General features: G+C 37.2%; 4 protein-coding genes and 1 non-coding gene across 5 annotated transcripts; 4 read left to right on the top strand and 1 right to left on the bottom strand.

Moving 5' to 3' along the window:
• Nucleotides 1–3040: 3040 nt before the first annotated feature.
• On the top strand, nt 3041–3598 carry LOC147550682 (uncharacterized). Its single transcript, XM_086668485.1, has one exon. The coding sequence runs from the start codon at nt 3041–3043 to the stop codon at nt 3596–3598; it is 558 nt and encodes a 185-aa protein (XP_086524611.1).
• A 566-nt stretch (nt 3599–4164) lies between these two features.
• On the top strand, nt 4165–5662 carry LOC147550681 (F-box protein At1g61340-like). Its single transcript, XM_086671904.1, has 4 exons — nt 4165–4396; nt 4628–4862; nt 4962–5036; nt 5120–5662. Exons 2-4 carry the CDS (start codon nt 4656–4658, stop codon nt 5375–5377), a joined length of 540 nt encoding a protein of 179 aa, XP_086528030.1. The 5' UTR covers nt 4165–4396; nt 4628–4655; the 3' UTR covers nt 5378–5662.
• A 195-nt stretch (nt 5663–5857) lies between these two features.
• On the bottom strand, nt 5858–5930 carry TRNAF-GAA (transfer RNA phenylalanine (anticodon GAA)). The gene has a single exon. It is a non-coding gene; the product is annotated as a tRNA-Phe (tRNA).
• Nucleotides 5931–6883: 953 nt separating this feature from the next.
• LOC147550679 (uncharacterized) lies at nt 6884–8587 on the top strand. The gene has a single exon (XM_086669963.1). The coding sequence runs from the start codon at nt 7227–7229 to the stop codon at nt 7917–7919; it is 693 nt and encodes a 230-aa protein (XP_086526089.1). The 5' UTR covers nt 6884–7226; the 3' UTR covers nt 7920–8587.
• Nucleotides 8588–16860: 8273 nt separating this feature from the next.
• Nucleotides 16861–20434, top strand: LOC147550678 (uncharacterized). Its single transcript, XM_086669663.1, has 7 exons — nt 16861–17421; nt 17744–17808; nt 17917–17946; nt 18042–19398; nt 19478–19612; nt 19692–19916; nt 20186–20434. Exons 1-7 carry the CDS (start codon nt 17293–17295, stop codon nt 20255–20257), a joined length of 2013 nt encoding a protein of 670 aa, XP_086525789.1. The 5' UTR covers nt 16861–17292; the 3' UTR covers nt 20258–20434.
• The last annotated feature ends 704 nt before the right edge of the window (nt 20435–21138 follow it).

Genomic DNA, 21138 nt, shown 5'->3' with positions numbered 1-21138 from the left:
TTTCCAGTTTTATATCTTGGAGTGTTCGGTGTGAACGGGTTGGATCAGATCTAAAGTAAAATTTTGGAAGTTGGAACTGTCACCGACTCAAAATTACTTCATAAATAAAGTCCATCCACCTACCCGATTAAGTGGAAGGATGTCCAATTAGTAAAAGGATACCCATTTTATGTCTCGTGCTTTTTTTTAAAGGTAAGGGCCTTGTGCATCTAAGTTGAAGGGTAGTGAGACCATATGAATGTGTAATTAATCTCAAAACGAACTGCACTTACATAAATCACTAGCTACAATCATTTACCAGTGATGAAAACATACTAGAAGTCAAACACATTAAGGTTGTGTTTGATACCAACTTAGGGAAAGGAAAAAAAATAGAGAAAATTTTACTCCGAAATTTTTTTTCACCAAGAAACACTTTCTCCATGATATTTTTCCGCATTTTCTATTGTTTAGTTCGTTAAGAGAAAAAACATTTTGATTACCCTCTATTTCAATTATAGAGTGAAAGTATAGAGATAATGAGACTACTTCTATCCATAATTAATTACTTATTGTTACTTAGCTCAAATCACTATTACTTCACCATCAATCACTCTCTAAAGCTAACCATCGATCCTTATTTAGGGCTTCTTCTCTTGTTGCACTTCTCAAGAGTCGTGTGATCAATATTTTCTAGGTTCCATTTTGTTCTTGCAAATTGAGAATACAGTTTGTTTTTTTTTTTCAGTTCATCCAGAAGGAAAATGAAACAATCTCAATAGGAACTCTTATTTTATAGTCTAAAATTCAGTTCTTCATTCATAAAACTTCATTTCAGTTCATATGTATTTATATATAGACTAATAAAAAAAGAAAGAACAAATTCAGAATACTGATGTTTTCATCTAAGAGAGAGAGAGATCATACACAGCTATTATAGAGAGAGAAACATTAGTTCTCAGAACAGTGGTCTTTACTTTGGGAGGCATGAATGAAACAAATTAATGATTCTCATTTATTCAAACTCAATTATCACCCATAAACATGATTTTCTTCCCTTTCCATTTCATGAAGAAATCCTATTAAACCTTCAAAATTTTAGGACACATCATCAACAATCACTGCCCATGATGTTAGATAGAGAGAGATTGGGCTAGCATAATGTTTAACAGTTTTAGAGAGAGAGAGAGGGCAGTAAGTGAGATGAATGTTAATGTCGTCCTGCGCTACTAGTCGTGCAACAGAGAGAGAGAGAGAGAGGACTTCTGCTATAAAAGTTAATAATAGAATGGAGATGATGGTTTTGTAATTGAGAGAGAGAGAGAGAAAGAGGATTTAATGGAGATGGTGGTTTTGTAATTAGAATGTTTCTCTGTAATTTTAATAGAGAAACTACAAATACTAGCTCAAGTCAGACACATGATGGCTTTGTAATGAAGATGCTCCAAAGGAATCTAGAAAGAGAATGATCTCAAAATATCTCAAAGAGATGAGGAGCTAGTATATTCAGGCAACATCACCATTATCCAAAGTGCAAAGTTGTTGGCTATTTCACGGGTAGACTTTGGAGGAGAAAAAATTTACCCAATAAAAGGTGGGTCAGCTTTTTCTCTCTTTTTAGAGAAAATGTGGAAAAAATAGTCACGTGACGAGACTTTTCTTTTTCTCTAAATTACATTTCAAACACATGAAAAAGTTGGATTTAAGAGAAAATGTTTCTCCTTTCCCTGAGAAATTTCCTATCAAACACAACCTAAGAAGAAATTTTTTCCGGAAATGTTTTCTCGGCCCATAGTGGGGCTCAGATTGGGCTAGACCGGCAGAACATGCACGATAGGCAGGGAAGGGATGGTTGGAAAACCTACCCTTGGCCTATCTATCCACCGCTGGTTCGGGGAAGAATTCCCCAACTAGCTGTTGGGGTAAAATCAAATTGGGGGCGAATCCAAATCTGCCCCAATAATTTCTAGCCTTGGGTTGGGCCTGGACCAAATGACCTCGGACCTACATGGGTCGACTTATGCCCTTGCCCCACTAGGATGGGACGGTGGCCTAACTTAGGCCAAGTCAAGTTGCTACCCAAATTATCCTGTAACAACCATAAGTCGCTGAACCCTGTCTTTGTCCCGTCAAAACGGGTCGGCCACGGGCCGAGCCCAGACGACCCTGTCCATTTGACACCATCAGTGTGGAATTTGACTAAGATTTAATTTGGAATTAATAGTTAAAGGAGTAGGCCAAGGCCGCCCAACTCCTTAAATCTCCGCAGGCGCCATGGGCCCAACTCCTAAAAGCCAAATATTTTCCCAAGTCTCCCAAACCCTCTACCCCGAAAATACACCATTCCTGGGTATGGAACTCGCTAGCTGTCCCCCTGAGCAAAACTACCAACCTCACCTTCTGGGATGTCAACCACGGTACCAATATCAATATTTGGGAGGACTTCTGGATCCCCAATCACAAACCGACTACCCCAAACCTCAATAACTGTCCTTTTCATACGGTGAACCAACTGATAACAGATAACAAGTGGGATGAAAGCTTGCTACAGCTCTATTTCAATGACGATATTCGTAAAGCCATCCTTAGTATCAACCTGCACCTTGGGGCAGAGGATACTATGATATGGCCTCTCACCAACTCTGGCAATTTCACGGTTAAATCCATGTACAATTTTCTGAGTAACGAAAATGGAGAAAATGACACAATTGACTGGTCGTTCATCTGGACCATCAAAACGACTCCGAGAATCAAACTCTTCCTCTGGAAGTGCTGCACCAACAGTTTACCAGTGAAAGACAAAATCGGAAAATATATCGGCAACATCTATCAATGTGCGTTCTGTGAGGAACGGGAATCCTTGTCACACTTGCTTCTCCACTGCACCTTTGCGCGATCTATTTGGTTCTATTTCAACATACGCTCGGATTTCGTGACCTCGGCTATTGAATGGATTAAGTCATGGCAACAATGGGATGACCCCACTAAAGCGATCCTCGCTAAAATTATGTGGTTTATCTGGAAGGCGAGATGTGAGAAATATTTTGGTCGGCAGGCTCACATGCCGCAGCAGGTGATCAGGCAGATTCTTTGTTACTCAACCAGCCTCCAGGAAGAGCAACACTCCACTGGCGGGGACACACCCGCGGCTTGGGAGCATCAATCCAATCGCTTCATCAAAATAAATGTAGATGTCTCCTTCATCAAACTATCAGATCTGGCGGGTATAGGTTGCATCATTCACGACGCAAACGGAGAATTCATGATGGCAAAAGCAGAGCCTGTGCGAGGACAGACTGCGGAGGAATGCGAATGTTTGGCGATTCCGAAGGCAATTCAATGGGCGAAAGATCTCAATATCCACCACCTTTGCATAGTGAGTGACAACAACAATCTCATTCAACATCTCAAAAATGAAAAGCTATCTATAAACTGGCAGTCACTTCAACACATGAAGAGTATCAAAGCATGCCGTCTCCACTTCGAGAACATTCAATTTCAATACAGCCCGCGCCAAACCAATACTCTCGCGGATGCACTAGCGAAGTGGGCGAGAACTCGAGGGGGCAGTCGAACGTGGCAGTCGAAGGAGAATATGTGTTTTGAGCTGAATGTCTAGTTTGGTGTATTTATGTTTGCTTCAACAAAAAAAAAAAAAAAAAAAAGTTAAAGGAGTAAAGTTTAAATAAGCCGGTCGTTGTCACAAGTTGACTTAAATTTGACCAGTACTTAGCCACACATGTTTGACTTTTATACTTTGTGAAAGAAATAGTTGACCTCCACCGTCACAAACACGTCATAGAATCAATACCGTTCATTAGATTCAACGATCAGTCAACACAATGAACATAAACGGCTATGATTGACGTAACAGACACGCACGAGGTGTGCGGTAGAAGTTACTTAGAAGTTGCTAACCTACCACTTACCAAACTTCCCCCTTTTTTAATGGCAATTTTTTTCACCCACTTTTAAATGGGTATACAAAATTAACACGTACCCGATACGCTGCCGTCTAAATGAAACAGCTCATTTAAAAGGGTAAAACTGGAAATTCAATTTGTAAAAGACACTTGTAAAGTTAAGATCATCATGATCAATGTGAGATCAACGAGTAGATGCTTGACAAGTGGCAGAGAGAGAGAAAAGTGGTGTATTTAAAATGAGAAAAACGCGTAGCATAATAGTAGAGAGAGAGAGAGAGAGGTTGGACTAGTGTTGGACGGTTTCAACTTGTTATAAAAGAAGGAAATTCATCTCTCAGGCGGGAGAGTATTTTTCGGGGGTTTGGTGAAGTTTAGTTGAGTTCTAGAGAGAGAAAGAAAGCACTATTCATTCCATCATACCATAAATTAGGGTTTCAGTTTTTATTGTTTCATCCAAAGAGATACAGTATCTCTCATATCCATTTTATCAGGTACCAATATTTTTTTTGAATTTTCAACCATAATTTCATTTTCTCCATAGAAATTGAGTTGACTACTTCAATAGGAAACATTTTGCTTCTTCTTCTTCTATGTGGTTTAATTTTGAATTTAGGGTTTAATTAATGATTCTATAATTGAATTTGGGGTACTTCCTTCAATTGATTTCTCTTTCTTTCTATATATGAAATTTAGGGTTTTGATTAGTGTTATTATTGATGCAGAATCCTACTGAAGAATTTGATTTCTGAAATGAGGTGTAAAAGCTTGAAAACTTCAATTTCTGATTCATCAGATAAAGAATTGGTAGCCATTGTTCCAACTAGAAAAAGGGTTATTTCAGATTGTATTGAAACATTTTCTGAGAATTCTCCTTTCAAAACTCCAAGGAAGAACAAGCTTAATTCAGTATCAACCATTAATGAATCTCTTCTTGAAACTTTACCACAAGACATTTTGGTAAGCAAGCATCTTAATCAAAACCTAATTTAATTATCTTCTTCTAAATTTGATTAGTTGATAATACAGAGAGTTTAATGATTCTTGGGTTGTTTACAGATTAAGATATTAAGCTCTGTTAACCACGAAGATCTCGATCAACTTTTCCACGTCTCGAACAAAATCAAAGAAGCTGTAAGTTCAAAAACCCACGAATTGTTATTCTTTTTTTCGAGTGTCTATTTTCTAATTAGTATTGATTGTTTGCTCATTTTCAGAGTCTAATTGCCAAGCAAAATCACTTCGCATTTAGTACCCCATCATCAAAAACTTCAACTTTGAAAGTTTTTAGCGATTTACAAGAAGATTCGAGCGAGTTCGAAAGCATTGAAGCACCCAATGCCCCCAAACAAGATAGGTCTTATAAATCAAGAATTAAAGGGAGGAAGCTAGCTGCAATCACTATTGCTTTATTTCGTTCTACCGAGGAAGAAGAATGGTCGAAAAATGGATTGGTTTTGGAATCAGTAGTTTGAAATTTGGCGAATTCGTGGGAGTATATTGGTATAACCAAATTTGTACAGACATTGTAATAGTGGTCTAGTAGTTGTGGTAGTAGTAGATTGTGTATGTAAAGTCATCTTTGTTCAAGTCATTCTTCAATTCTTTCATTGAAGGTATATGTTTACCTTTAATCTTCTTTGTATCAAATTAACGAAAAGCTCGGTAAAACGAGATTTTCATTTTCATTCCGCTTTGAGAAGCGAAGTGAATGATCTACTTGTATACTTGAATGAAATAAAAATTGAAGTTCTTTTGCATATCTTTGACATTGTTCTTCTTCGTCTCTTTGTTTTATATTTCATCTGAATGATCCAAATGCCTTACTATCCATCCAAATGGCTTACTTTTGGAACTTGAATCTTGAGTTAAAATGGAAATGGGATTCCTGCCATGAACATGAATTTGTTGATTTTGACAACTTCGGGGATTATCTTTACATATTTGCAAAAAAATGCGGTGAACGTGGATCGAACACGTGACCTTCAGATCTTCAGTCTGACGCTCTCCCAACTGAGCTATCCCCGCTTGTTGTTAAATTAGGGATGAAGCTTTTATTATACAATCAAAAGTTTAAAAGTTGTAGGATCCACTCTATTATAACTAAAAATTGATGCATGCATTTCTAATAGACTAATTTATTATGCAAACTTTTCCAACTACAAACAACAATACCAACACCACATGTTAGCTAATGCCTAATGGCCCCAAGTCTTTCTGTCTCTCCTAATCAAGGTAAAGAAGTTCAGTGCTCTTCTCTCTCTCTAGTTGTATTTGGTAAGTGTGTATATGATAGTTTGAGGTCTTATCTTGATAAAACAATGAACTTTAACCCATACATACACATTATCAAAGTTAGATAGCTCTATCAAGCTTTCTGATAGGACCCATTAGTGGTTCATATTCATACACATTCATCACTCATCCTCGTCTCATCCTTTTCAATTCTTGAGTCAATTAATGGTAGACCATCAACAACAAAACTTTACTTTATCATTATTAATGACTTATTTGAGAGAGAGAGAGAGAGAGAGAGAGAGAGAGAGAGAGAGAGAGAGAGAGAGAGAGAGAGAGAGAGAGAGAGAGAGAGAGAGAGAGATGACTAGATACCACTTTTAGATATACTTTTCACCTTCCTTTCTTACTTTCAAAGCACCTATCTTCTTACATAAAGCACATGCATGATCACATAAAAGAGAAAAAGAGCATTCTATTTGACATAAATAAAGATACTTCAATATATCTTGGGCATGGTAGGGGCTCTACAAATCTACAAGAATAGGGCCTATATTGAGAGGTTGTCTTTCAACAATTTCACATTTTCACGTAAAAGCACGCTTTGTCAGCCCTATTTCTTTTGGTGTCCTGTATATTACAATCGAATACTTTTAGCTAATACAACACTCAAATGCTGAGTAGAATAGTTATTCTGAAATTGTTGAAGTTTAAACACTTATAGTTTACATTTGTTCGACATTTTTTTTATATACATGTAAATTTGTTCATAAATTGTTGAATACTAACGATATAATTTTGTCTGCCCCATCAAATTTTCCTTACAGAATCTTTGACATGTCTATTGTTGTTCATTGGGAACCGGAAATTATATCACCATTTTTATATAGTTTGGTAAAATAGATTTGACCAAAGGGCTGCATATTCAGTCTGCAATCCCCCTGCCCCTGGAGGACCTTTAGACCCATCAAAGAAATATAAATCATTATCCAACCTCTATTTTCCCTCTTGTATTCATTTCCACAAACACCTCAAAAAGAAAAAAAAAGTAGAAACTCTTTCTCTCTACCCAATACTTTGATTCTTCCAATGGAGAAGAGACAATTTGATCAAATAGTTTCAATTTCAACTAATCTTTTGATAGAAATCATTGTGTTCTTCACCAAAATATACAATTTTATCTCATCTCTCACTTCCCATCCTCTCTTCTCTGTTCTAATCGCTTTATACAGTCTAATTGTTCTTTATTTCCCTCCAATTTTCCTTCACTTTATCTTCTCCCCTGTTTTGATTTCAACTGGAATTCTCTTATCATTACTTCTTCGATTAGGAACGAACCAAAAGATTCAAAACAAGAAATTTTTCGTCTCCCCAGAGCTAAAACAAACAGAAATTGATGATAGTTGTTGTGATCAAAAACCCATTTTTACTGAATCTTTTGTTGATCAGTGGAATCTTAAAGAACCACTTGGGGTTATTTATGAAGAACACTACGAAGGACAAGAAGAAGAAGAAGAAGAAGAGGATTTGAATGGAATTAGAATAAATGAATTAGGTTCGTTAGCTAAGAATTGCTCGGAATCTGACACAGAGAGTTCATCAGATGGAGATTTCGAGTTAAGTGAAAGATGGGATTCGCCGGAAAACATGAGATTTAGGTTGGAGGAAGAAGATAGATATGGATTGATTGAGATAGAGTTGGATGGCTTCAAGAAAAGTAGTAACTCTGATCATCATTTTGACGATGAAAATGATGAGAATTTAATAGAGATTAAAATTTAGTCAGTCAATTTAATGACTGGATTAAAATTTGGAAGATTTTGTGAAGTTCAATTTGGTTGAAAGGGGTTGGCTGAAATTTGGGGCCTAGTCTGATATTTTAACTTAGTCCTTTTATACGATCATATGAAAGTACTCAAACAACCAACACTCCAAATGCCATGCCACCTGAGAATGTGCGAGGTGCAGAATTGCAAATAGGAAAATGAATGGGGGAACACACGTGGGAGTATGTCCAGGGAATCCCCCTATCATCATTGTTGCAAATATACACAAGGTGCTAAATAACCGGCATTTCATCATATCTACACAAATAATAGGACACAGCTTACTACTATACCAATGTAGTGGTTGGACATCCTCTTAAGCCCATGAAGTTATGAGATCGAGTTTCGGTGAGAGCAATTTATTACCAAGATTTATCTCATGTAATTTGGGCACTAAGTAAAGTAAATGGGTTTACATGCCCCTTGGGATGACTCTAAGGGTCTTTATATGACTTTTGGGTTCAAGATGTCTTAATTAGCAGTTACGTGCTTATCCAAATTCATAGTGTATAGCATATTAATCATGATGTATCAATATCATTCAAATGTAATGACTCTTGGAGTCCAACCTCAAAAGAAAATGTACAATTACAATATTCAACTAAGGGAGATTTGCTATTTGGACCCCCTTTCGCATAATTGACTTGCTGTTTGGACTCCCTTTTTCCAGAGTTGCATTTTGGACTCCCTTTTGACGGAATAGTTCGAGAATATTCCGTCTCTAAAGTTATAATTATAAAAATTCCCACTTTACCCTTATATAATCAATATTGCCGTTTAAACCCCCTAATTTATTTAACCCAATCTAGTTTGGACCCATCTTCTCCTTATATTGACTCACATCTTCTTCTTCCAGTTAACAGTACGCACCATGGAAACAATTACCCAAATTCATCCATACTAACCCAAATTCATCTTCTTCCTCCATCACAACCAAATTGCATCATAGAAACTCAAATTCATCTTGTTCTTTTATTAACAATACACACCATAGAAACAATAACCTAAATTCATCTTCTTCCTCCATCACAAACTAATTGCATCATCAGAATAAGAAGTAATGAAAGAGAACCCTACTATCAGAACCAACAAAAACCCTAATAACAATACAAACCATTTGAAAAAAAAGTAGTAGTAGTAGAAGAAGAACGGAACAGTGGCAATTTCAGGCGATTTGAGGGTGTCTGTGGCACTAGCTGTTTGTAATTGAAACAATAACCATTAGAATGAGAAGTAATGAAAGATAATCCTAATATTAGAACCAACAAAAACTCCTCTTAACCTGGTAATGTAATTGAAACATGGTAATGAAAGATAACCAAGGAAGGATTTTTGAAATCAGAATTTCACTTTATAATTCAAAACTTTTTGATTTCACAAATAAATCTGAACCTAAATTACACAAACCCAAACTCCAAATTTATCATCATCTTCTAAATTAAACCCTAAATGAACTCCCTGAATTCTCAAATCAACCCTATATTAATCTTCTTTTCTTTTTTCTCCACCATCATAATTTCATCATCATCGTCGCCGTCTTCTTGATCATCGATCACAATCATAGTTGATCCATCTGACCTTTTATTTTTTCTCTTACTCTGTGATCTATTAGTTGTTTTTTACTTTCTCTCTCTACCTTCTATTTCATTCTCTCTATTTTGTTTTCAACAAAGTTAAATGAAAATTTCCAAAAAAAGAAATGAAATGACGGGTTGGCTCGTGGGTTACTTGTGGGCTTAAGACTACTAAGGGTGGGTTAAGTTAAGTAGAGGGTAATATAGTCCTTTCTCCTCTTAAACTGTTATATTTAACCTTTTTTTTGAAAAAGGGAGTCTAAAATGCAACTCTGGAAAAAGGGAGTCCAAACAGCAAGTCAATTATGCGAAAGGGGGTCCAAACAGCAAATCTCCCTTCAACTAACTATACTGGGTATGTTTAGTTTGATATTTTCAACATCAAGATCTCATTTCCTAGAATTAAATTTATACAAGTTTTAAAATACATGTTCTTACGTAGATTCAAGTCATCAAATCATTCAAAATTAAAAGAAAAAAAAAAGAACATTCTCAATCAATATCATTGGAAAATTAAGTAGCTATGAAATATTGTGACAAATTGAATTCTCATTTGTTTTAAAAATAGAATACAACTCTATTTATATAGAAAATGCTGACTAACTCTTAACTAACCATAAGAACCCTAACAAATTTTGTGTTACGGTCCCATACATCACTCTATGATACAATACATCACAACTGTATAAGCCACAATACAACTTCTCATCTATTATCCCATTTAAATTGACGATGTGAACAGACCTTCAATTTGGACTTATGAGAATGAAATCGAGGACTAGAAAGAGCTTTAGTTAGAGTATCAATAGGTTGATCAATGGTTGAAATGTAATGAAGGCTGACCATTTTAGAAGCAATTAAGTCTCTAGTGAAGTGAAAATCCAAAGCAAGGTGCTTGATCTTAGAGTGGAATACTAGATTAGAAGCCAAGACAAGAGCTGATACATTATCACAATACAACAAAGGTGGGGAAGAGAGGGGACAATGTGGATCTTTAAGAAGATAACAAATCCAAACTACCTCAGCAGGTGATTGAGCCAAGGCACGATACTCTGCCTCTGTGGAAGAGAGAGAAACAGTGGGTTGCTTTTTAGCAGGCCAACCTATAATATTCCCAACAAGATAGATTATAACACCACTCATGGATCGGCTATCAAAAGGACTGCCAGCCCAGTCAGCATCAACTATGCTTGAATCCCGAAAGCGGAACACTTGGAAATTCTGATACCATGATCAATAGTTTCCTTTAAATACCTTGAAATCCTTTTAGCTGCATTCAAATGGATATCTGTGAGTTTGTACATAAATTGGCATACTCGACTCACTACAAAATTGACATTCGGTCTAGTCCAAGTAAGGTATTGAAGAGCCATAATAATAATTCTAAAACTGGTTGGATCATCAAAAAGAGAACCATCAGTGTAAGAGCTAGGTTTTAGCAGCTAAAGGAGTTAAACAAGGTTTAGCACCTAACATCTGAGTTTTCTCCAACAAATCTAAATATTTTTAGATTGAATAAGAGTGATGCCTTGCTAGTCTCTAAGAGCCTCAAGACCCGGAAAGTAATGTAAGGAGCCATAGAGAACTTTGGACTTAACTTAGAAATGAGTTGTTCGAAGATAATGGGTGAATCACCTGTGACCAAAATATCATCAACGTAAATCAACATACAAGCCATAGTGGAACCATTTTCATAGATGAAGAAAGATGAATCAACATTGGACTTCTGAAAATCCAGTTTGATCAAAGAATTAACCAACTCTTCATACCAGTCTCTTAGGGTCTGCTTTAAGCCATCATACAAAGACTTATAACGTTTGCACACATAATTTGGTTTAGAAGGATTCTGAAATCTATTTGGTTGAGTCATAGAAACTGATTCTTTCAATGTCCCATGAAGGAAGGCAATGATGGACTAAAAATATATGTAAAATCAATTCTTATTGGTGAAACCCCTTGACAACAAGCCATTCCTCGTATCTTTCAATAGATCCATCAGATCTTTGTTTATCTTATAGACCCACTTAGATCCCACTATATCCCGATACCAAAGTTAACTTTTAGAAAAAGAAAACTAAAGTTGAAGACGACTGGAAGCTTGAAAATACCATAGTGACCAACTGAGTTCTCATTTATTGTGAAAAGAGATAACAACTCTTTAATTTATAACTCTTACTAACCGTAACAATCTTAACAAATTGTGGGTTATGATCTCATACATCTCTTTATGATACAATACAACCAACTGTATAAGCTACAACACAACTTCTCATCTATTAAAACAGACGTAAAGAGTAAATCAAAAGTTGCATAGCCATGTGGGAGTACACGCCTTGCAATTGTATGGGTCGTGCACTCGTACTCGTGCCCTGTCATATGGGTTGTTTCGGGGTGTCATGACCGGTTGTTGTGAAACACCATATAGGTGGCCTTGAATCACATAGTTGTAGTTGTGGGTAGGGGTGGGAATCGGGCGGGCTCGGTCGGGCTCGGGCTACCAAGTGTCGGGCTCGGGCGGATCGGGCTCGCATAAGCCGAGCCCGAGGTGGTGAGCCGGGCGGATCGGGCCGGGCTAATCTAAGACATGAAGTGCCCATAGCCCGTCCGAGCCCGACTACCCGAACGGGTTCCAACGGGCTCGGGTCGGGCGGGCTCGGGTTTATTGAATTATTAAAAAAAATAAAAATTAACAATAATTTAATAAAAAAACATTAATTTAATAAAAAAACAATAATTAAATAAAATACCAACCATTATATATATGATTATCATCATAAACAAAATTACATAATCACCCATTTTAATAACAAAAAGTACATTTCTCTCCCTCCAACACTTTAATAACAAAAAGTCCAAAATATAAACAAAAAGTTACATTTCTCTCCTTCATTCATTAATCGAGCAATTGAACTTGCGAAATGCTAGGACTAGGAGTTGGTTCGGGAAACCCGTCGTTTAACGGATCAAACTCCTTCAAAGTAACATTAAGCTCATGTTTCCACCAATCCTTAAGACAAACACAACACTCCAACATTTCCGGAGTTAGGCTACTCCGATAGTCCCCCAAAATTCTTTTACCTAAAGAGAAAGCCGACTCGGAAGCAACAGTCGAAACCGGGACAGCAAGAACATCACGTGCTATTCGGGACAAAATCGGATACCTCTTCTCGTTCTCACTCCACCAACCTAAAACATCAAACTTTTCAATATTATCGACCGCAGGATCTGACTCAGACTCATATCTAGATATTTCTTCGGAAGCGGTAGCTATTGGGTCCTTTCGGACTCTCTTAATACTTCTCCAAAAAGCACCACGCCTAGACGATCCATCGAGCTCACTCTGAGGTTGATCAACAGTAGACGACGAAGAAACGGATGTAGGCACACTCAAATCAGCCGTATACTCTTTAAATAATTCACGTAACTTGCCGATCATGGTGGCAGATTGCTCGGTAGAACACTTGATAACATGAGCCGAAGTATCGAAACAATTCTGAAGTTCGGTTAAGAGCATATGAACTTTCATTTTGATCCTTGGATCTAAAATACATGCAACACCAAACAATACAGGAGTTTCACCCCAATACTTGCAAAATTTAGCCTCCATGAAATGAATAATGCCCGCAAACATAGGATCGTGCCGATTATCTAAAAATACCATCCCAATATCAACCAAATACTCCAAGACGGAGTTAGAAGTCACATAATCAACACCAGAAAAGAAGTTGGTTGCCTCATAAAAAGGCTTCAAAAACTTGTACAACAAATTGGCGTGCTGCCAATCACTACTCGATAAGACAAAAGGCGGAGATCGATCAGATAAGAACGAGTCAATCGAATCCTTAAATGGAAGGGCACTTCTCAACATAAGATAGGTTGAATTCCAACGATGTTTTACATCTAACTGCAATTTTTTAGGAGAATAGTTTTTTGATTCACAATGTGTTCGAAATTGTGCATTTCGAGTCTCCGATGCAGAGATATATTCAAGACAACCTTTCAACCGTGTAAGCATTTCTTTAAACTGGGGAACTTTAAAACCATCCTGAACAACCAAGTTCAAGATATGACAGCAACACCGAACGTGAAATAATTCGCCTCTCAAAGGTAAATGAGGCATTAACTCGATTAAACGAGAAACGGAAACAGTATTCGCACTTGCATTATCCATTGACAAGGAAAACACTTTGCCAGATATCATCCAGTCATTAGTTAGCTTATCATACAAAACATTGGCAATGTGCTCCCCCGTATGAGACTTGTCCAAGAGAATGTAAGAGATGATTCTCTTTTGGACACACCAAATTTCATCAATATAATGCGCTGTAATGCAATGTAACTAAGCCTCTGGTTCGAAGACCAGATATCAGAAGTAAGAGCAATTCGACCAGGAGCACTAAGTAAAACATTTCTGAGTGCATCTTTTTCCTCCTTAAAGTATTTAAGGATAAAATTTCTAACAATGCTCCTAGAAAATGACTTGAACCCAGGATGGAAGGAATCAGTAATATAAAATTGAAAGAAGGGGTCCTCCACAAATTGCATCGGCAACTCGCGAAGGATTAAAAGCTTGATCGTGTTTTTGCGAGCTCTCGCTTGACTAAACTGAAATGATCCCATATTACCACTGTTTGGATCTTGCACCAACTTTGATTGAGTCAAGTCGATTTTTAGTGCTTTAGCACACTTAAATGTATGTCTCTTGAAATGCGTTGTCCCGTTAGAAGATTTTGAATTTCGAGAAACACCACAAAAGTTACATTTTGCCATTTTAACGATCATGCCTCCATTTTTAGGATCAGGAGCATCATGAAAAGAATAAAAGTCCCAAACCTTAGAACTTCTGCCTCTCGCACAGGTTGACGTTCCAGTCAGCACATCTACTTCGCCTGCGGGAGAACCAGCAGGGGCAGACACACCAGGAACAGGAGGATCAGCAGTACCAGCAGGAGATACTTCTCCATGAGCACCACTCTGACTCTCCGTTAAATCAACCTAAGCAGAACCACAGCCAACATAGAAAGTCATTCTACTAAGCTGAGTTCAAGTGAAGAGATCTAAGATAACGAAATTCATCATCGGTTTGTAGGAACATCAATATTCGTTCGGACATTCAATTTCTAACCAGCTTCCTTGAATCACCCATTTTGGTTACAATGTTCTAACAACAAAGAAGTGTCCACAATTGAGAGAACCATTTAGGTTCTTCATCAATTCGGTCCTTCTAAGTGTTTAAACAACGCACCAAAACTGGAATGACAAGTGATCCAGTCTGAAATCTTGAGTCCTACAGAGAAGGTAAGAAACATAGAAGTCAGAAATAGACCAGTTTAAGAACTTAGAAGATAGAAAAAGAGAGAAAAGAAAAGAAATGTTTTGTAAAAACAGAGAGAAGAAATGTAGTTTAAGAAAAGAAAAGAATTGTTTTTAAAAAACAGAGAGAAGAGAAGTTTTTAAAAAAGAATTTTTTAGGAAAAATAGAGAGAAGAGAAGTAGTTTAAGAAAAAAAGTTGTTAAAAAAAGGAAAAGAGTATAGTTTTAGAATAAAGAAGAAAAGGAGAATAGTTTTAAAAATAGAAGAAATGGAGGCAAGATCATTATGTTGGCTCTGAAACTTAGTTGTTTGAAGTTGTTTAAAAAAAGAGATTCGTTTAGAAGTTACAACTATTATCAATTACCTAATGGTTCTGAAACAGAACACTCGGATCTGTTTAATCAGACAGATCGATAGTCAGATGACTCAGATCTGTCTGATTAAACAGATCGAACTCAAATGTTTGTGTTCTGTTTCAGAACTATAAAAAAAATTATCTAATATTTATGATCTATCATCATCATTCATCAATGTATATTACATTATTACCTAATGGTTCTGAAACAGAACACTCAGATCTGTTTAATCAGACAGATCGATAGTCAGATGACTCAGATCTGTCTGATTAAACAGATCAAACTCCTATGTTTGTGTTCTGTTTCAGAACTATAAAAAAATTTATCTAATATCTATGATCTATCATCATTCATCAATGTATATTACCTAATGGTTCTGAAACAGAACACTCATTTGAGTTTGATATGTTGAATCAAATGAGTGTTCTGTTTCAGAACAAAAAAAAAAAAAAAAATTTCCACTAATTTTTGTCTGTACATCTTACATCAACTTGAAGGCTGAAGCCATCAACCACAAAAAAAAAAAAAAAAAAACAAATTACAACAGGAACAAACCCTAATCCGATCTATTTGATCAGACAGATCAAAGGTTTAGAACTTTGATCTGTCTGATCAAAAGCGATCTAATAACATCTTACATCCGACTTTATTCATCAACCACAAAAAAAAAAAAACATTACAGAAAAGGAAACAGACCCTTTTGATCAGACAGATCAAAGGTTTATAACTTTGATCTGTCTGATCAAACAGAGATCTGTTACATCTTAATAATAACCAACAGTACATTACATTTCTTAAATCATAAACAAATAACACAAAATAAAAAAAAAAACCTATCTAAGATTAGTTCGAAGGCTTAACCGCTTCATTTGATCTTAAAGATCATCGGCGTATACCCATCATGAACTAATCATAACCATAATCTTTAACCAACAGTAGATGATGATGATGTGAACAGAGACTTCGATCAAAGTAATCATAACCATAATCTTTAATAGAAAATCAGAGAGATGATGATGAAAATCTTACCATATTGATGTTTTAACGATGATGATGATGTTTTCTTTTAGAGTCGACCAACAGTAGATGATAAAGATCAGAAGATGTGTTCTTTAGTGACCAAAACGTTTAACCCTAGACAATCTTTATGGTTTGAGGGTTGAGGCTGAAAGAGAGAGAGAGATAGGGGTGGAAAGAGAGAGAGAGAGCGCCTGAAACAGAGAGAGAGAGCGGCGGAAGAGAGAGAGAGGCATTAGGGTTCGTAATGAGAGAGAGGCATTAGGGTTTTACCTGGGAATTGAGGGGTATTTATAGGCGGGTGAGATTTAATCCAACGGCTGAGATTACATGTAATCTCAGCCGTTGGATTCATTAAAAACACGCGGACATTCGGGCAAACTATCGGGCTACTCATCGGGCTCCATTAACGGGCAAACTATCGGGCAAACTATCGGGCTACTCATCGGGCCGGGCTTCGGACGGGCTTAACGGGCCGGGACTCGGAATTGAGAACCTGTCCGAGCCCGGCCCTATTAGCCCGTTATATCGGGCCGGGCTAACCCGGCTCGGGGCTGCTTCGGTCATCGGTCTCCCACGGTTCGGGCCGAACGGGCCGGATCGCGGGTTTCCGGACCGTTTTCCCAGCCCTAGTTGTGGGTACTTGCCCTAGGGTGTACTTGTTTCTCATAGAACTCTGAGACACCATATCATTCCTTCTCCAATTTTGAATCCTCCCAAATTCCTAACGGTCGAAAGAACAACCTGGGGTCCACCACAGACCAATTGAAATTGTTGACCTCTTAATTCGATAAGAAACTATCCATTGGATAAAGATGATCATTTTATTGAACGGTTAAGATCTAAAATCAAGATTGTTGGAATATAGGGCTAAAACCCACAAATCAAAGAAGGGAAAAATGATAACTTTCTCTCGTGAACAATTTTCCAGAACAAGAACCTCAGGAGTCAGGAATCAGGAATTAGGGTTTAGTCTCTCAGAGATGAAGTTGTTGGGGAGGTAAGATTTCAGAATCACAACTGTGAGATTGAAGTCTTGGTAGAGATAGAGATAGAGATACAGAGGAAATGTTTCCACATAAAAGAAATTCGCATTTCCCTCTTGTTAATGGCGTTGAGTTTCAGGAGAAGAAAAGCAATGTTAATGGTGGGAGATCTCAAAGAAAGAGCATTGAATCAGATCATTGGCGGTTTCTGGTAAATGCCCATTTTTTTCTTTCTTCAATTTCACTGGCGGATTCTGATATTTAGGTTTCTTTTCCTTTCGATGTCCTAAAGTTTCATTAATATTTGAGTTTTGGATTATTTCTCTGATAAAGAAATCCAGGTTTCTTTATTTTGAGCTTTTAGGGTTTCTGGGTTATATCTATCTTGTAAGATCTGGGATGTGTGTTCGTCATTTAGGTTATCCAATTGTCTTCTTGGATTAGAGTTGGTTTCTAGGTTTAGGTCTGGTGCTTTAGATTAACATTTGGGTTTGGTGCTGAAGAATCTTATTCTCTATCAAATTGATCTACAGGAAGAAATTGATGCACCAATGTGGGTTGATCTGACTCTAGAGTCTAAGTTCATCAACCAAGATATGTAAGTTCAAACTAAACAAAAACAGTTTTGGATCTTTATTTGATCTTTTGTTATCAATTTAATCACTTTCGATCTTTAATACCTAGTGCACTTTGTACTAAATTGCAGAGATGATGCTTGGTTTCATGTCAGCCACCCGTAAGCATCTTCGCTCTTTCTGTATTAACTTCAATTAGTACTATCTGATGACCTAATTTAGTACTATGCTATGTGATTTCTGTTTCTAATTTTAGGTTCCATCAGTGTTCATCGAAGGAGTTAAGATCAGCATTCTCTGATTTAAGTGAAGAAAAGACGAACTCAAACAGTGACTTACTTGGGCCATCTTCTCCTAAGCTTCCATCTTCAGTGTCAAAATCAAGAGGCAAAGATTTTAGGATTAAAAAATGGAAAGGTGATGATAATGCCACTTTTGTGCCTAAGAAGCATCCGATAAAGGTTTTGGGGCGGAAAACTTTGCCGGTGGTGTCACGACCGAAACAAGAAGTAAAACCAAAAACCAGTTTCGTAAATCCTAAACAACCCGTAGATTTGAAAGCCAGGGCTGAACCCAAGTCTCTCATAACCATGTGCAGCTCGAAAAATGCAAAATGCACCTCAAATCCGAAAGGAACTTTAGCCCGTCAAAGTAGTTCCACTGAGACAAAACAAACAAGTGGTGCACTAACCAGAACCAGCTCTGGAGAATCGGGGAGTGCTTCTAGTGAAAATGCACGTTCAATATGTGTAAGCAATTCAGTCAGTGCCAATGCACGCTCGATATGTGAAAGCAATTCAGTCAGTGCCAATGCACGTTCGATATGTGAAAGCAATTCAGTCAGTGCCAATGCAGGTTCGATATGTGAAGGCAATTCAGTTAGTTCCAATGCACTTTCGATATGTGAAAGCAATTCAGTCAGTACCCATGCACGTTCAATATGTGAAACCAATTCAGTCAGTGCCAATGCAAGTTTGATATGTGAAAGCAATTCAGCCAATGCCAATGCACGTTCGATAAGTGAAAGCAATTCAGTCGGTGCCAATATACCTACTTCCCCAAATCGTGTTCCTAGCTTGGGTGATTCGAAAAACTTTTTGACTTCTAACAATGGAGTTTCGGTTCAGATGAGCCAGACGAAGATAGTTTCTGAGGTAACTAATCAATTATTTGGTCACACACCGGGACTCCTTTCTGCTGTGAAGATAATAAGTCTTAGGAGAAGTATAGTCACTAGACAAGCATCAAGGGTGGAGGTAAAGGATGGGGGGAAACAAGAAACTAACTTTTCTGTGGGTTCCTCTTCGAATTCTGGCTGCGAGCTCAAGATTTTAAGTGGAAATGTTGATAGCAAGAAAGTTGTTGGTAGACAAGAACGTAATTCTTCTTCGGGCAAATCAAGTATGGGTTCCTCTTCGAATTCTCGATGTGAACGTAAGAGCATAAACAAAAGAACAGACAGTAGGAAAGCTGTGACAGTGGCTCAACCAACAAAACAGAACACATGCGTTTTGAAGTCTTCCAAAAGTAAAGGTCCTAGCTTTACTGGTTCTAGACAGGATCGGGTAGCTCTTGCACCAAAGTTTAACCGCCAAGAGACGTTAAACACTAAGGTACAAACAACGTCCTTAATTTCCTATTTGAGTCACCAAAATCACGAACAAATGATCTGAACTCTAAATTAACCTGCAGGTTTCAAACCAGGCTCAAACAAACACATGCGTTTTGAAGTCTTCTAAAAGTAAAGGTCCTAGCTTTACTGGTTCTAGACAGGATCGGGTAGCTCTTGTACCAAAGTTTAACCGCCAAGAGACGTTAAACACTAAGGTACAAACGACGTCCTTAATTTCCTATTTGAGTCACCAAAATCATGAACAAATGATCTGAACTCTAAATTAACCTGCAGGTTTCAAACCAGGCTCAAACAAAATGCCGTGTTCGTAATACGCAAGATTTGGTTCCTGTTGGTTTGAAAGTTAAGAACGTGGCTGACAATAGGAAAGTGAATCCTGTTGGGTTAAATGGGGAAGATGTTGGAAAGGTCAATACTACTGGGAACAAAGTTCAGTGTCGAAAAGCTCCGAAGAACAGTTCAGAAGTAAAGGATGGCAAAGGGTCGTTGGACCTCAAGGTATATACATAACGATAATTATATTAACAAAAATTGAAAATCATAAGTGATAGTTGATTCACTTATTGCAAAATAAACCCTTTATCCGATTCTTTGGTTCTGTGATAAAGGAAAATAACTGAAACTCGACAGTCTCTATAGTAGTAGTATAAACCCTTAATTTGATACTGGGTATGCTTCTGTGATGGATGATATGAGCTGGAACTTGATAGTCTCTATATTCGTATTTTCGTGTTCTAGGTTTTAATTGGGGATTTTCATCTGTGCAGGCAAAAGCTAATGAAAGAAACAAAGTAAAGAATCCAAAGAATGTGGTTCAGAAGAAGGTTTACTTTCGATAGACGAAGATGTGAATACTATTATGTAAATATACTCTTTTTTCCTTGTTCTGTTTTTTGTTCTTGAGAAAACAGAGGATATCTTGTCCATTTTTCATGAGGATAAACTTGTTGTAGATTTTGTTACTCTGAGAATATTTTCTTGGGGCATTTAATGAAAATTTCAACTCTTAAACAGAACTTCAGCATTTCCGCCTTTTACCGCCAACAAATGAGTCAAAACCTTGTCCATGATTTTGAGTCCTTCAAGTTTTTCCATGGGTTTTGGAACTTGGTGGGGGTTTGTTTATGTAACCTGTCACCAAGGAATGAAACTTCCCGCGAAACGTTTCCTAAAATGAGATTAGGTGCACGAAATAACACTTACAACTATTTTCTGCATAGTTTCCACCGACATGATCGAAATTTCCACCGAAGTTGTTGGAAATATCGAAATTTCCACCGACATGATGGAAATTTCGACCGACATAGTAGAAATCTAGCAAAAAAGCGGGAGAAACTAATACTAGAAACATATCCATTTCTTCGTCTTTTTCATCTTCATTTCTCTAAGATCTCTCTTGATTTTTATGTTATGTTTTCCATGGTTTTTAGATCTATTTGAATGATTTACGCCTTGACTTAACTGCCTAAATTGATTTTTTTTTTTTTGAAACTTAGAATGAATATATTAAAGGAGAAAAAGCTATATACAGAGAGAGGGGTGGCTTAAAGCGGATATCTCACGACATCCAAGCCTCCCAATGAACTACAACATCTAGATAAGATACAATCTTAAACTTATCAATTCTCCTAACCCATGAGAAAATAGTTCCCTTAACGTTTTCAATTCTGCCTAAATTGATTTTATCTTAGTAACACCTCTAATATAACTGCGTAATTGA

The sequence above is a fragment of the Eschscholzia californica genome, unplaced genomic scaffold (genome assembly GCF_041429995.1).
Source record: "Eschscholzia californica isolate CP2 unplaced genomic scaffold, dmEscCali1.0.p SCAF_3, whole genome shotgun sequence".
NCBI classification, from domain to species: domain Eukaryota; kingdom Viridiplantae; phylum Streptophyta; class Magnoliopsida; order Ranunculales; family Papaveraceae; genus Eschscholzia; species Eschscholzia californica.
The sequence above is the reverse complement of the archived record's forward strand: the minus strand, read 5'-3'. Positions and strand labels throughout refer to the sequence as shown.

Bases quoted from the DNA above. Each gene is read 5' to 3' on its own strand.
- LOC147550682 (XM_086668485.1), top strand. From the start codon at position 3,041: ATGCCGCAGCAGGTGATCAGGCAGATTCTTTGTTACTCAACCAGCCTC.
- LOC147550681 (XM_086671904.1), top strand. From the start codon at position 4,656: ATGAGGTGTAAAAGCTTGAAAACTTCAATTTCTGATTCATCAGATAAA. The intron at 4,863-4,961 runs GTAAGCAAGCAT...GGTTGTTTACAG, and splicing joins CTTTACCACAAGACATTTTG to ATTAAGATATTAAGCTCTGT. The intron at 5,037-5,119 runs GTAAGTTCAAAA...GCTCATTTTCAG, and splicing joins CGAACAAAATCAAAGAAGCT to AGTCTAATTGCCAAGCAAAA.
- LOC147550679 (XM_086669963.1), top strand. From the start codon at position 7,227: ATGGAGAAGAGACAATTTGATCAAATAGTTTCAATTTCAACTAATCTT.
- LOC147550678 (XM_086669663.1), top strand. From the start codon at position 17,293: ATGTTTCCACATAAAAGAAATTCGCATTTCCCTCTTGTTAATGGCGTT. The intron at 17,947-18,041 runs GTAAGCATCTTC...TTCTAATTTTAG, and splicing joins TGGTTTCATGTCAGCCACCC to GTTCCATCAGTGTTCATCGA. The intron at 19,917-20,185 runs GTATATACATAA...TCATCTGTGCAG, and splicing joins AAGGGTCGTTGGACCTCAAG to GCAAAAGCTAATGAAAGAAA.